The sequence below is a fragment of the Dromiciops gliroides genome, chromosome 3 (assembly GCF_019393635.1).
Source record: "Dromiciops gliroides isolate mDroGli1 chromosome 3, mDroGli1.pri, whole genome shotgun sequence".
NCBI classification, from domain to species: Eukaryota; Metazoa; Chordata; class Mammalia; order Microbiotheria; family Microbiotheriidae; genus Dromiciops; species Dromiciops gliroides.
In genome coordinates this window covers 154,091,016-154,105,791 of record NC_057863.1, presented here as the reverse complement: position 1 = coordinate 154,105,791, position 14,776 = coordinate 154,091,016, and the positions used below count along the sequence as shown (strand labels likewise).

Here is a 14,776-nt window from a genome sequence, read left to right as displayed (position 1 = left end):
ACTTCATCCATTTTAATTTGAGGTCAAATAGTCTACCTCAATAAAAATTCAGAAAAGATCTGTGGTTATATTTGTAGATATATTGGATTGAAGTTTGAGAGGGGGAAACAAGAACTAAGCATGCTTTAGACATAATTTGAAGAAATTAATTCAAAAGACACTAACTTCTGTGAAATATTATTCTGGGTGTGTTGCAAGGAGAGGAGATACCAAAAAATGGTCTCAATAAATAAGGATCTTATAGTAGAAGAATATAAGGTTTGTGCATAGATTATTTAAGTACATGGATGGAGTATAAAAATATGAGATTGTGTAGGAGAAATAATTTCTAGCTGGAATAGTTAGGGAAGACCTCATGAAGAGGGCATAAAATGGTCAAAAGATCACTAAGGGAACAATTTTAAAAAACATAAAATGTATTTTTCTCATAAAAATTTAAAAGAACATATGTGTTTGATAGTTATTTCAGGTACACTATTGATAAAGTATTAAATGGCCTAAGATAAAGAGGTTTATTAACAATGGAGCCTTTTTTTCCCTTTTTTTTTTTGAGGGGCAATGAGGGTTAAGTGACTTGCCCAAGATCACATAGCTAGTAAGTGTCAAGTGTCTGAGGTCAGATTTGAAATCAGGTCCTCCTGAATTCAGGGCTGATGCTTTATCCACTGCACCACCTAGCTGCCCCCAACAAAGGAGTCTTAAAAACAGAAGAGCTGACTATTATGTGGTACTTTAAAGTTTACAAAGCGCTTTACATACAATGCATTATCTTTTTTGACCCTCAAGATATTAATGCCTTAGGATGAAAAGGCTTCTTTGTTAAGCCTTTTAATAACAGAAGAGTTGACATTTATATATGGTACTTTAAAGTTTACAAAGTACTTTGCATATTTTATTTTCTTTGACCCTCACAACAACTCTGAGAAAGTAGTTCCTTGAGGCATAGATACCCTTATTTTTCAGATGAGGTTAAATGATTCTCCCAGTTTCACAAAGATTAGTGTCAGAGGCAGCATTTGAATCCAGAACTTCCTTATTGAAAGACCAACCAGATTTCTATCTAGCATCCACATTACCTGTAGACCCTTGAGAATTAATAGTTTTTATTTCTTTTTCTTTTTTTTTTTTTTTGGCGGGGCAATGGGGGTTAAGTGACTTGCCCAGGGTCACACAGCTAGTAAGGGTCAAGTTTCTGAGGCCGGATTTGAACTCAGGTACTCCTGAATCCAAGGCCAGTGCTCTATCCACTGTACCACCTAGCTGCCCCCCGTGGTTTTATTTCTTTTTAAAGCACTGCTAAGTATGGCTAAATGGATAGGCATGTTTCCTTTTTTTTTTACTAGGGTTGCCAGAATGTAATTGTTAGTTGATTGTATCTTTAATTTGTAAATGCTCCCCAAGGAAGTACAGTAAGCACCTGATTTTTATAAATCAGAATAGAAATAATAGGACCTAATTGAGCAAAAGGAGTAAAAAGAAAAATGCTCATAGTGAGGCTTATTAGACTGTGTAATGATCTTCTAAAAGAAGCAATAGATGTTCCATTTCTTGAATGGTTTTAAATTAGGATGAATAAAACAGTTAAGGTTATGCTTGACAGAACAATCCTGTTTCAGTAATGGGGTGGTCACAGTGACCTTAAAGAAATTTTAAAGGGTAAAGACCTGTGGTTCCCCATCAGTAGTCAGAATAGAGTGAAAAAAGTGTTTCCCTACACCAGTTTCAGAGGAGGCAGATTGTATGACTTCTGGTCTCTCTGGATTTATATTAATGTGGATTCACTGCTCAGTCAGATAGAACTTTATTTTAATCAAGTTGAAGTTTTAGGTTTGATCAAAATTATTTTCCATGGCCACAAACTAGCTCCAATTATTCACATGTACATGTGGGCCACTTGTGAAAGAAAATCTCATTAGAAGTAAACTTCGATCAGTTTGTGGGTGATTTGGGAAAATCATTGCTGGCAAATCAATTCAAAAAGCTTATCTACTTATTCTATGTTATGTGTGTGTTACCATATAACCATAGAATCTCACAGTGGGAAGGGACCTCTGAAGTGCATATAATTGAATTCATACCACAATTCTTATTTCTTCAACTTGAGTCCAGGTCTTCCAACTCCAAGCCTAATATTCTTTCTTCTGTACCAGTATTTGCTAAGCTATGTTAGGAACCTTAGTGTTCTACAGAGTAAGGTTAATTATTCTTTATCAGCACTCATAATTTCCTCTTTAAAATATTCCAATCAAAATTACATGTCAAGTAATTCTTATGGCAATTTGGGGGTACATAAGTGGCTTATTACCCAAACTCCCCTAATCCACTTAAATCCCTCAGGAAATTTCATACTCCCAGACAACTTGAATAAGCATGAGACCTTTTGATATATTTCAAGCTTCAAAATCTTCTGGGGAAAATTACTTTGACATAAGTGTCTTGAACCAAAGATAAAGCTACCATCAGCAAAACATCTTAAGGTACTCCTTTCTCTCTAACAGAATCCACCCATTAAGTTCACAAAGAGCTTATGACCAATAAGAGATATGGGTCCTAGTCTCAATTCCTAGTTACTCAGTCACTGTGTAATATTATTAGTCACTTCATTTTTCTAGGCTTTCATTTCATATTGTCTAAATTGCCTGCTGTACCAGCCCTACACGATAACTAGGAGAATTATATGAGAGATGGGACATAATAAGGTGCCTTGAACATAGTTAGATCTTAATAAATGTTTATTGACTGGCTGGCTTAAAATAAATTTATAAAATCCTGAATAATACAAAGATTTGATGGAAAGGAAGTAAGAACAAGAATTGAAGAAGCTAGATTAGTATTTTGTTGCATTCAGTTTCTTGGCAACAATGAAAGCAATTAAAAGTATTTCTTTCTTTTTATTATTTTTTAATTATCAGTATTTCATAAATATTCCAAACTGACAACAAAAAATAAGGTTACTAATAATTTTCTTATTTTTATTTATTACTGATAATATATATGGCAGAGTCTCTGCCAGCATTTGGGGCTACTTTATGTGGCTTTAGCCTTGGGAACATCATAGTAAGTTATAAAGAAGAAAGGAAATAAGCACTGTGCTGAGCACTTCACAACTATCATCTCATTTGATCTTCACAACAATCCAGTGAGGTACAATCTATTATCCTCATTTTACAGGTGAGGAAACTGAAGCAGAGATTACAGCTAGTAAATGTCTGAGACTGGATTTGAACTCAGGTCTTATTGATTCCAGGGCCACCACTCTCTAAGAAGTACCACTTTGAAACTAGTTACTACATATTGTAGAGGGGATTTATGTTCTGGTACGAGTAGCTTAAATGACCCTTAAGATCCCTTTTAACTCTGAGAGTCTATGAAGAATACATCTCATGGAGTTAACGTTAAGAGAAACTGCTTTTCCTGTGAAATAGAAGGGAAGGAGGTGAGTCTAGATAAATAACTTCAAAATGAAAATTTTTTCCAGTAAAGTAGGAAATAAGGTATAATGGGGATGAGTAATTAAGGTCTCAGAGAGAGAAGAATAACTCTTGAATTGATATTCAGTTAAGGAATATGAGAGTGTGCCAGGTTTATGTTTATAAGATGAGTAAAAATTGCAAAGTAACAGGAAAGACCAAGTTGAAACTCACATAAATTCTGTATTGGGCCAGGGCTATGTGATTTAACATATTTTTTAATATTTTAAAATTTATTTTATTAACTATTTCCCAATTACATGTAAAAAAATTTAACATACATTTTTAAAAATTGAGTTCCAAATTTTTTCTTTTCTTCCCACACCTTTCCCCCGATTAAGAGGGAAAGCAGTATGACATGTATACATGTAAAGCACTGCTAAGTATGGCTAAATGGATAGGCATGTTTCCTTCACATGTATACATGTGAAGTCATGCAAAACATATTTACATTTTAGCCATGTTTCAAAAGAAAACACACATAAGAAAAATAAAGTTAAAAATATGCTTCAGTCTGCACTTTGAATTCATCAGTTCTCTCTCTGAATATGGATAGCATTTTTCATCATGGATCCTTTGGGATTATCTTGGATCATTTGTTAGTCAGAGTAGCTAAATCTTTCACAATTGATCATCCTTACAATATTGCTATCAATGTCATTTTCCTGGTTTTGCTTGCTTCTCTTTGTTTCAGTTAATAGAAGACTTCCAAGGTTTTTCTAAAATCATCTTGCTCATCATTTCTTATAGCACAATAATATTTCATTACAATCACAACTTGTTCAGCCATTCCCCAATTGATGACCATCCCCTTAATTTCCAATTCGTTGCTACCACAAAAAGAGCTGTTATAAGTATTTTTGTACAAATAGATCCTTTCCCCTTTGGTCTCTTTGGGATACAGTTGTAGTAGTGCTATTACTTTGGATCAAAAGGTATGTACAGTTTAAAGCCCTTTAGGCATAGTTCCAAATTGTTCTTCAGAATGGCTGGATTAGTTCACAACTTTACTGACAAGGAATTTATGTCCCAATTTTTCCACATCCTCTCCAGCTTTTGTCATTTCTTTTCTGTCAGGTTAGTCAATCAGATGAGGATAAGGCAGTATATCAGACTTGTTTTCATTTGCATTTCTCTAATCAATAACACCAGTTACAGCACAGGAATAGGAAATGTAGGTACTTGACCTCACAAACACCTAGAGTACTAGGAATAAGAAGATAATACTTGCATTTTCTGCATAAATGCAAGGTAATACTTTATAAAGCAAATAGTAAGCTAAAGAAACTTTTCTATCTTGAAAAATGGTATAGGCAAAAATTACAAACAGTTCAGAAAGAATTTAGACATTTATGGAGGTTAGATATGATTAAGAGAAATTAACAATATGGTTTATATACATTATAAACATGTGCTTAGGGCATAGTTCAAACCCTTTAATAAGAATATTGTGGAAACTGATAAATACGTTAGAATTCAAAATACACTTAATATAGTTCATTAGGGAAACCTTAATAATGTACTAGAATTTTTCAAGGACAAATAAGTATGTTGACAAAGGGTGATCTGAGTTTATACTTTCTTTAGATTGTCCAAAATCTTTTGAAAAATGTGTTCGTCTTTAGTGCTTCAAAGAAGATTTTAAAAAACTTACTGAATTACTTTGAGACTAAGGGAATATATTGCTATAGATAGTGTATTAGGGTCTTTTCTAGTCCTGCTGGCCTATATCATAAACATAAGCTTCTCCAAAACATGAAAGCTCCAAGTGAATGGTAACCTTTTCATTGTGCCTACTGCATGCTTAAAAGGCCAGAGAATGGCTCAAATATTCTTTGAAGTTAAATTAGAAACTTAGGAGGTATAGTTAAGGCAGTAACCTCTCTGAGCTCCCCACACGATCAGGCCAAAAACCCTCCAAATAGGTATAAGACAATTCCTGAAGCAGCAGAACTCACAAAAGGATGGGATGAGATTATTTTCCAGCAAAGGACAGCTTAGAAGGTAGGCAGGAAAGATCTGTTGTACCAGGGTGGGAATGGAGCTCAGCCCCATGGTAGTGCCAACACAGATCCAGCCCCAGGCTAGCTGTGTCAGAAGAAGAGACCTCTGGAGCTGCTGAATTGGCTTCAGCTCCAGCATCTTCTAGAACTAAGCTCATGGTCTGGTGAGAGGGCTGAGAGGTTGTCCAGGGGGAGATTACAGGAGTCTCTGCTGGCGATGAGGTGGAACTTGGTTGTTTTACTCATGCTACGAAGCAAGAAACCGTCTTCAGTAGTGGCCCAGGTGGCGGAGAGGTGCAGATTCACTGGAGCTAGCCACCACAGTGAAACAATTTTGTTTCCGAGTTAAAGAGCAAATAGGCCTGGGGTTATTTACAGACCAGAGCACAGGCCAGGTGAGTGGAAAACCTGCCTCTCCTTAAATCGTACCACCTAGGACCCCTTAAAGCTTGGAACAGTGTGTCCTGGAAGCAGCGCCCCACTTTAAGAAGAAGTTAAAAGTCAAGAAATAGGCTGGCAAAATGAGCTGACAGAAAAAGATGTAGACCATAGAAAGTTTCTTTGGGGACAAGGAAGATCAAAGTGCACCTTCAGAAGAAGATAACAAAGTCAAAGAGGAAAAAAATGAGAGTGATGCAGGAAGGTAATGAAAAAAAGTCAACAGCTTGAAAAGCCAATTGGAAAAGCTCTCTGAAGAAAATAATTGCTTAAGAATTAGGATTGAGCAAATGGAAATTAATGACTTTATAAGAAACCAAGACACAATAAAACAAATCCAAATGAATGAAAAAAAAATAGAGGGCTATGTGAAATATCTCCTTGGAAAAACAGCTGACCTGAAAAATAGATCCAGGAGAGATAATTTGAAAATTATTGGACTACCTGAAAACCATGATCAAAAAAAGAGCTTAGACATCATATTCCAAGAGAATGTCAGGGAAAATTGCCCTGATATTTTAGAAACAGAAGGTAAAATAGAAATTGAAAGAATCCACTGATCACCTCCTGAAAGAGATCCCAAAAGGAAAACTCCCAGGAATATTATAGCCAAATTCCAGAGCTCCCAGGTCAAGGAGAAAATATTGCAAGTGGCCAGAAACAAAGAATTCAAGTACTGTGGAGCCACAATCAGGACAACACAAGATCTGAGGGCATGGAATATGTTATTCTGGAGGGCAAAGGAATTGGGATTACAACCAAAAATGACCTACCCAGCAAAACTGAGTATAATTTTTCAGGAGGAAAATGGGACTTCAATGAAAAAAAGGACTTTCAGGCATTTGTGATGAAAAGACCTGAGCTGAATAGAAAATTTCAAATACAAGACACTAGAGAAGCATAAAAAGGTAAACAGGAAAAAGAAATTATGAAGGATGTTAAAAGGTTAAACTTTACATTCCTACATGGGAAGATAATACTTCTAACTCATAAGAACTTTCTCAGTATTAGGGCAGCTGAAAGGAATAAATTTAGGCAGAGGGCACAGGTGAGAATTGATTTTGAAGGGATGATATCTATAAAGCATTTATTTTTTTGTTTGTTTGGGGGTTTTTTGTGGGGCAGTCAGGATGGGGTGGTATGCCCAGGGTCAAGTAGCTGGTGAGTGTCTTGTGTCTGAGGCTCGATTTGGACTTAGGTCCCCCTGGGTCCAGGGAAGGTGCTTTGTCCACTGTATCACCTAGCTGCCCCATGATGCCATCTTTAAAATAAAATTAAGGGGTAAGAGGATTGCACTTGGAAAGGGAGAGGTAGAATGTGGTAAAATATAAAAGAAGCAAGAAAAGCCTTATAGAGTGGAGAGGAAGATGGGGGAGGAGTGGGGGAGTGAATGAGCCTTACTGTCATCAGAATTGGCTCAAAGAGGGAATAACATAGACATTCAAGTGGGTATAATAATGTATCTTGACCTGCTTGGAAGTGGGAGGGGAAGGGGTTAAGGGGAGAGGGGTGAAGGAAGGGAGGGCATATTGGGGGAGGGGCAGTCAGAAGAAAAACACTTTTGAGGAGGAAAAGGGTAAAAGAAGATAGAAAATAGAGTAAATATCATGGGGAGCAAATAGGATGGAGGAAAACAGTTTTCAATAGTAATTGGGGGGGAATTTGAAGCAGAGGCAAGAGCAATGTAAGATTAGGATTATGACGATGATGGTGGTGGTACTTTGCTGGGCTATTATGAAGAAAATTCTTTATCAGGTATAGGGTAGCTATTGTTGTTGTTCCAATAATCAACCTCATGGGTGTTTTGTAAGAAAATCTCCATTTACTCCTCCCTTTATAGTCCTTCAAAGTACTATATAAATGTAGTTTACTATAAAAAAAGATGAGCAGTATGCTATCAGAAAAACTGGAAAGTCTTACATGAGCTGATACAAAGTGAAATGCACTATATACACAATAACAGCAATATTGTAAGATGATCTGCTGTGAATGAGTTATTTTCAGGAATGCAATGATCCAAGACAACTCTTTTTTTTTATGAGATATTTTATTTTTTCCGTTACATGTAAAGATAGTTCTCAACTTTTGTTTATACATGCTTTACAATTTCAGATTTTTCTCCCTCCCTCCCCTCCCTCCCCCCTCCCCTAGACAGCAGGTAATCTGATATAGGTTATATCTATATATCTCTATACATATACATATATATATACACACACATATATATACACATAATAACATTAATCCTATTTCTGCATTAATCCTGTTACAAGAGAAGGAATCAGAGCAGTGATGCAAAACCTCAAAATGGAAAAAAAAAACAACAGCACCCAAAACAAAAGAAATAATATGGTTCAATCAGCATCCATACTCCACCCAAGACAACTCTTAAGGACTTATGAAAAATGCAATCCATCTACAGAGAAAGAACTGATGGTATTTGAGTACAGTTTGAAGTATATTTTGTTGTTGTTGCTAGTTTCTTTTTCTAAAGTTTTTTGTCTGCTATGTTTTGAATGACTGCACATGTATAACTTATATTGAATTGCTTGAGTTCTTAAGGGGGAATATGGAGGACACAGAGTTTTATAAATCGACATTACAATTTGTTTTTACATGTAAGGTGGGGAAAAATCTAAATAATTAATTTTAAAAAGAAAAAAAAGAAACTTAGGCTGTGAATAAACTTTGGCATCTTTGTTCTTTGTATGTGCTTATGACTATTGGTGGAGGGTGGGGGGGGGAATATCTTGGTTTAAAGAAAGCCTTGAGAATTAAGCTTTTGATCCATGAAAACTGGCCCACAGTTAGCTATGAAATGAGTTGGATTTTCTTTCCTCTTCCTTTTCTGTCTCTGCAATCAGGGTATATAGGCTTTTACATAATAAGTTTTATTCATGGATTTCTTTCCTTTTACTTTCCTAATATGTACTGACCATAGAATCACTCATATAGAAAGATATTTGCTGCTTGATAGAGAAATTAAAATGGTTAGAACTTGATCAATTCTTCTTTTCAAGCATCCTGCAAACTCAAAATCATTTATTCAAATGGTGTCAATTTGTTGGGGCTCAATCAACTGGAAAACTCACTTTGAGCTAGTACCTTACCTTTTTTTCTCATAATCATTGCCACAAGGTAGATAGTTTACATCTTATTGCCCTATTTTGCAGATGAGAAAACAGCCTCTGGAGGGTAAATGACAGTGAACAGGGTGATGAAGGGCCTCAAGAACCTACCATATGAAGATCATTTGAGAGAATCTTGAATGTTTAGTTTCTGGAGGTGTAGGATGGGAGAAGTATGGGTAAACAACAATGACATACCTTAAAAGGCATAGTTTCCATCTCTAGTTTGCTCTGATCAGACCACATCTGAAGATTTGTATTCAGTTTTATATGTTACACTTTAGAAAGAACATTGATAAGCTGATGTGCATCCAGATAGAGGAGGGTAACCTGGATGGTCAAAAGCCTTTAGTCTATATCATATAGGAACTGGTTGAATAAATGGTACAATTTAGCCAGCATAAGAAAAAAATGAAGCAAAACATTATAGTTGAAGATTATCGTATAGAGGAAATATGAGACTTATTTTGTTTGACCCCAAAATTCAGAATAATAAGCAATGTAGAAATTGCAGAAAGATAAATTTAGGCTTGATGGCAGAAAAAACTTTCTAACAATTAGGATATTTCAGAAGTGGATTGATATGCTTCATGGGGTAGTGGACTTCTCTAGCTTAAAACCTTTAAATGGAAGCTGAGTGACCACCCATAAGGATCCCTTTTGGTTATGAGTTATACTAGATAGTAGCTGAAGTACTTTAAAATTTTGTGTTTCTGTTTGAAAAAGATAATGTGCAAGTAAAACAACTCCACCCTGACCTATTTAGAAATCTTAACAAAAAATGGGATCTAAATGAAAGAGATGTTCGTTATCATATTTTCTTATGGGTATTTTCCTGATCTAAATCAATTTTCATAATGAGAAAACCAAAAGATCCTAAAAAGTACCTCAGTAAGCAAATATGTGACTAATTTGCCAAGCAGAAGAAGGTGGAAACAAATAATTTAGCAAGTTTGATCTAGAATTAAACCAAAAGTGAAGCATGGGATAGTTAGCCTTTGGGAAATTTCAGAGCTCTTTTAATGACTCCAAAATTCTCCCAGAAACAAAAATGAATCATTCTTTTAGTACCAATATTCTTCCAGTATTAAGTGACTATAATGGATGGCATACAATCTCCAAAGAATTAAAAGTGAGTGTCACCAAGAGGGCAGTGGAGGATTGTATGGTGGGCATCAGCAATTTGTAATATATAACAATTAAGGAAGTACTAAGAAGAAACTGTATATTCAAAAAAAGATGAACTACCATTGTGTCAAGATTAAGGGTTAACTGGACAGCCTATTCCATTGGCAATTAGGTATCACAAAGAATAGAGTACTGTACCTGGAGTCAGGAAGGCCTGAAGTTTACTTTTCTTTTTCTTTTTTTTTGGTGAGGCAATTGGGATTAAGTGACTTGCCCAGGGTCACACAGCTAGTAAGTATTAAGTGTCTGAGGCCAGATTTGAACTCAGGTACTCCTGAATCCAGGGCTGGTGCTCTATCCACTGTGCCACCTAGCTGCCCCTGAAGTTTACTAACTTTATTGCCCTAGGTAAGTCACTTAGTCTCTGGATGTCTCAGTTTCCTCATCTGTATTATTTGTGAAATGCTTTGCCAAATTTAAATCATGATAAAAGACTAACTATTATTATGATGCCAGTAGAAATCAAGGAAAGCCTCCAGCACTTTCAGTGATCTCCTTGTGACAAATTTATGGGAAGACATGAAAAAGGATTACGCAGGATAGGTAGGCATGGGTTGTGATTTACACCACTGAAGGAAACATCTGTCCATACTGACACGTTCATCTATCCATTTGTGCACTGGAGTTATTTCAGTGTTGTTTCAGCTACATCTCTTTCCCTTCTCTGAATTTTAATATTATATCTATACTCACAACTTAGACTAGGAGGGGCCTACCTTTTTTGGTTCTATTATTCCTTGACTTTAAGCAAGCATTTCCTTCCTCCCTATTCAATTTGAAAGGTAATAAATTCCAGAGTTTACTATGCACATGCACTTGAGAAATGAAATTAAACAAAACATTATTTTTTAATAAAATTTCAATATGTAAGTTTTAGTTCCAGAACTTTCTGTCATGACTAAACTTCCTTTTATGTATTGGCTCCTCCAATTAAAGAGTGAACTCTTTGAGAACAGGACCTGTTTTAGTTTTTCTGTTCTCTTTCCAATCCATAAATTTTTCACTGAAATTTTTATTAGGGTAAAATAGTTATTTACCAATTATTTCCTCTATCCCTTGACGGAGCTTCTTTTCCCCACCTGTGAGTACATATATCCCTGGTTGGAAGCCTCTGTTATAGACTAATTATTTCACATCTACCATTCTTATCTTCCTACTTACATTTGTTGTCCCCTCGTGGTCAGAGGTTCTGTTTTATATTTCTCTTCTATCAGTGGCCTTTTAAAAAGTGACACACTCCTCTGCTTGATTGTAAACTCTTTGATAGCAGTGACCATTTATTTATAATTCACCTTTGTATCCCTCACAGTAATTTGTAGGCTGTAAATGTTAAGTGATTGAATTAGCTTCTTATATGCATTCTCCTAGTGACCTTTACAATCTGATAGTATTGACAAATTATCTTTATTGAATAAAATACTACCATGATCTATAGTTTTAGGTGATCTCTACTTGGGTGTTGATATGTGAGAACATATGTATAATGCATCCTCTTACTTAATGACCATCTGAGGCTCTTATCTATAGCTCCCTAGGAAGTCTGGTCTTGACACTAGAGTTTTATTGGACAGCCCTAGAAGGGATTGAAACTCCCAGACTGACTCAGCAAGCAGGTTTAGAAACCATAAATCATAGGTGTGTGTTTATTCTAGTAACTGGCATTCTGTGATAATATATGAAGTTAGTAACAGAACAAGGATCTTGATTTTCTGACTCTCCTTTCTTATATCATAGGTATTTAAAGTTAGAATAAGAAAATATTTGAAGATAGGTTAGTTTCCTGTCTTATAAAAGTGGAGGTGGAAAGCTATTGGGTAAGTGATACTAAAGTTCTCTTTTCCCCACCTTTGCTGTTTGTTTTACAGACTCAGAATATTCATATTACAACTTAATCTTGAAAAAAGCAGGACAATTTTTAAACAATTTGCAGATCAATCTCTTAAAATTTGCCTTATCTATAAGGGCATACTCACCAACTATTCAGATGTTTCAACAGGTATGTAAAATTGTCTTGTCTGTTTGGTATACCAAATATATTACATAGAAACACATGTTAATTGCTATGGCTTACTGATAACATTTTCTTTGTGATCCAAGAATTTAAAAATTAAGTGTAAGTGTGATTATTCCACTGGTGTGTGTGTGTGTGTGTGTGTGTGTGTGTGTGTGTGTGTGTGTTGGAAGATGGGGCAGATAATGAAGGAAAATATTTCTACTTGGGTAGAATGTAGTATCACCTTTTGAAATTTTGCAAACTTAATATAAATTTTGATTTTAGTATTTCCTAGGATAATGTTGATCTTGTCATTTTCTCCAGCCAAAAACAAAACTGAAAGTATTCTTTATGATTTTTCTTTACTTTTAAGCTTTTACTTTAATTAGAACAATATTTTGATAGTGGTTGATTTATTTTAATCAAATAAATATGGTAATTTAAAAATTGATTGCAACTAAACCTTCCTAGTTAAGTATAATCTTTGTAATGTTAGATTGCTGCTGCTGAATTACCACCAGAAGATTGCAGTGCGTTTGTGGTTATCCATAAGGAGTGTACCTGTAAAACTAATGAGATTAAAAAGCTTCTGAAGAAGGCTGCTACGAGGTAATGAAATGATTATCTAACAAAAAAGTAGTTCATTAAAAAAGTATTATCACAATAAAACCTTTCTAATTGGATGGCTTCATAGATGTTTTCAGTTCTGATATAAAAGCTTTTAAAATTATCCAACTATATTTCTAATATTGCTATACATGATTTTAAAGTTTTTTTTGTTAATTTTGTGATTATTCATTTTTGTTGACAATGCAAATATCTATGAAAATTTTAACAAATAGAAACTTTTAAAGTCATAAATATAGCATGTATTTAACATTGACTGCTTAAGTACCTATTAAAAAGATAAATTGAGGGGGCAGCTAGGTGGCACAGCGGATAGAGCACCGGCCCTGGAGTCAGGAGTACCTGAGTTCAAATCTGGCCTCAGATACATAACACTTACTAGCTGTGTGACCCTGGGCAAGTCACTTAACCCCAATTGCCTCACTAAAAAAAAAAAAGATAAATTGAGAAATGAACAAAAGATTTGTTAGTAAAATGGCGCATTCCATGCCCCCCAGGAGTTGTTTAATCTGTACCTGCATTTACTTTGATGTGTGATCTCATGGCAGTAGGTAAATCTTCCATTGAATTAAATTGTAGCTTTTCAGTGCCTTCTTATACTATGCAGTTTTCTCCCATATTTTTCTATAAACCCTCTGTAAATGATTTGTCCATTGTGTTAACGTCATTGCTCTGGTTATTTTAATATTTCATGTATTCTCACCTTTTTGATGCATAAGTATCCCACTTTTTTACCACATATATTTATAAATATATGTTTGTGTATCTCCTTGATATCTTTTATACCTCTTCTTGTATTTATATTATTGTTAGTAATATATGGACTGGTTGGGGCACTGTCAGGATCTATATTTCCATTATTAATTTGGTCATCTAAAATTTTCATTCTTTTGAAATTATTATATTCCATGATTTGTAACCATTTTATATCACCAAGAGAATACTGACATTTAAAAACATGGATTTTGTGTCAGTGAATAGCTTAGGATTGTTAACTGTGTCTTTGTCAAATATAAATTTGGTAGCTCTGAACCCTGATTTCCTTTTCAAATCTAGGCATAAATAATTGTCCAGGGCAGCTAGGTGGCACAGTGGATAGAGCACCTGCCCTGGAGTCAGGAGGACCTGAGTTCAAATCCGGCCTCAGACACTTAACACTTACTAGCTGTGTGACCCTGGACAAGTCACTTAACCCCAATTGCCTCACACACACACACACACACAAAAACCACACACAAACACAACAACAACAACAACAAAAATTGTCCAGTTGAATAGCTAAAATGTCAGTGAAGGGATAGAGAAAATTATGAAGATAGACTGAGAGGGTAGTGAGGGCAAGGGTTAAGAGGTAACATATCATTTTATTCCAATTTTATATTTAGGTGTTTTTTTCCAATTTGTTGATATAGTAAAGGACTTCTAGTCTAGTTGCATGAGCTAATCTTGACACTCTGTTTTTCTATGTGAATAATCAGGCTGATCTCTTTTCTTTTTTAAAAAATGTAATAAACATTTTTATTTAGTTTTTGGTTCCAATTTTTATCCCTCCTTCCCTCTCCTCCACCCTCCCTGAGGCAGCAAGCAATCAGATGTGGGTTATACATGTATGATTATGTAAAACATTACCATATTTGTCATTTTGTACAAGAAAACTTGATTAAAAGGAAAAACAGCGTGCTTCAGTCTGTTCCTTCAATATCAGTTCTTTCTTTGAAGGTAGATAGTATGTTTCATCAATAGTCCTTTTTAAAAAAAAAAACATCATTCATTCATTCATTCATTCATTCATTCATTCATTTGTTTACTTATTTACTTATTTATTTTGCGGGACAGTGAGGGTTAAGTGACTTGGCCAGGGTCACACAGCTAGTAAGTGTCAGTTGTCTGAGGCCAGATTTGAACTCAGGTCCTCCTGAATCCAATGCT

The 14,776-nt window shown here is 35.1% G+C and overlaps 1 protein-coding gene across 1 annotated transcript in view; it reads left to right on the top strand.

The window, feature by feature from the left end:
• UGGT2 (UDP-glucose glycoprotein glucosyltransferase 2) overlaps window positions 1–14,776 on the top strand; it is a 235,755-nt gene that overhangs the window by 16,466 nt on the left and 204,513 nt on the right. Inside the window, exons 3-4 of the mRNA XM_043994943.1 lie at window positions 12,093–12,223; window positions 12,717–12,829. Of these exons, the coding sequence (XP_043850878.1) occupies window positions 12,093–12,223; window positions 12,717–12,829 (244 nt within the window). The remainder of the gene's footprint in view (window positions 1–12,092; window positions 12,224–12,716; window positions 12,830–14,776) is intronic.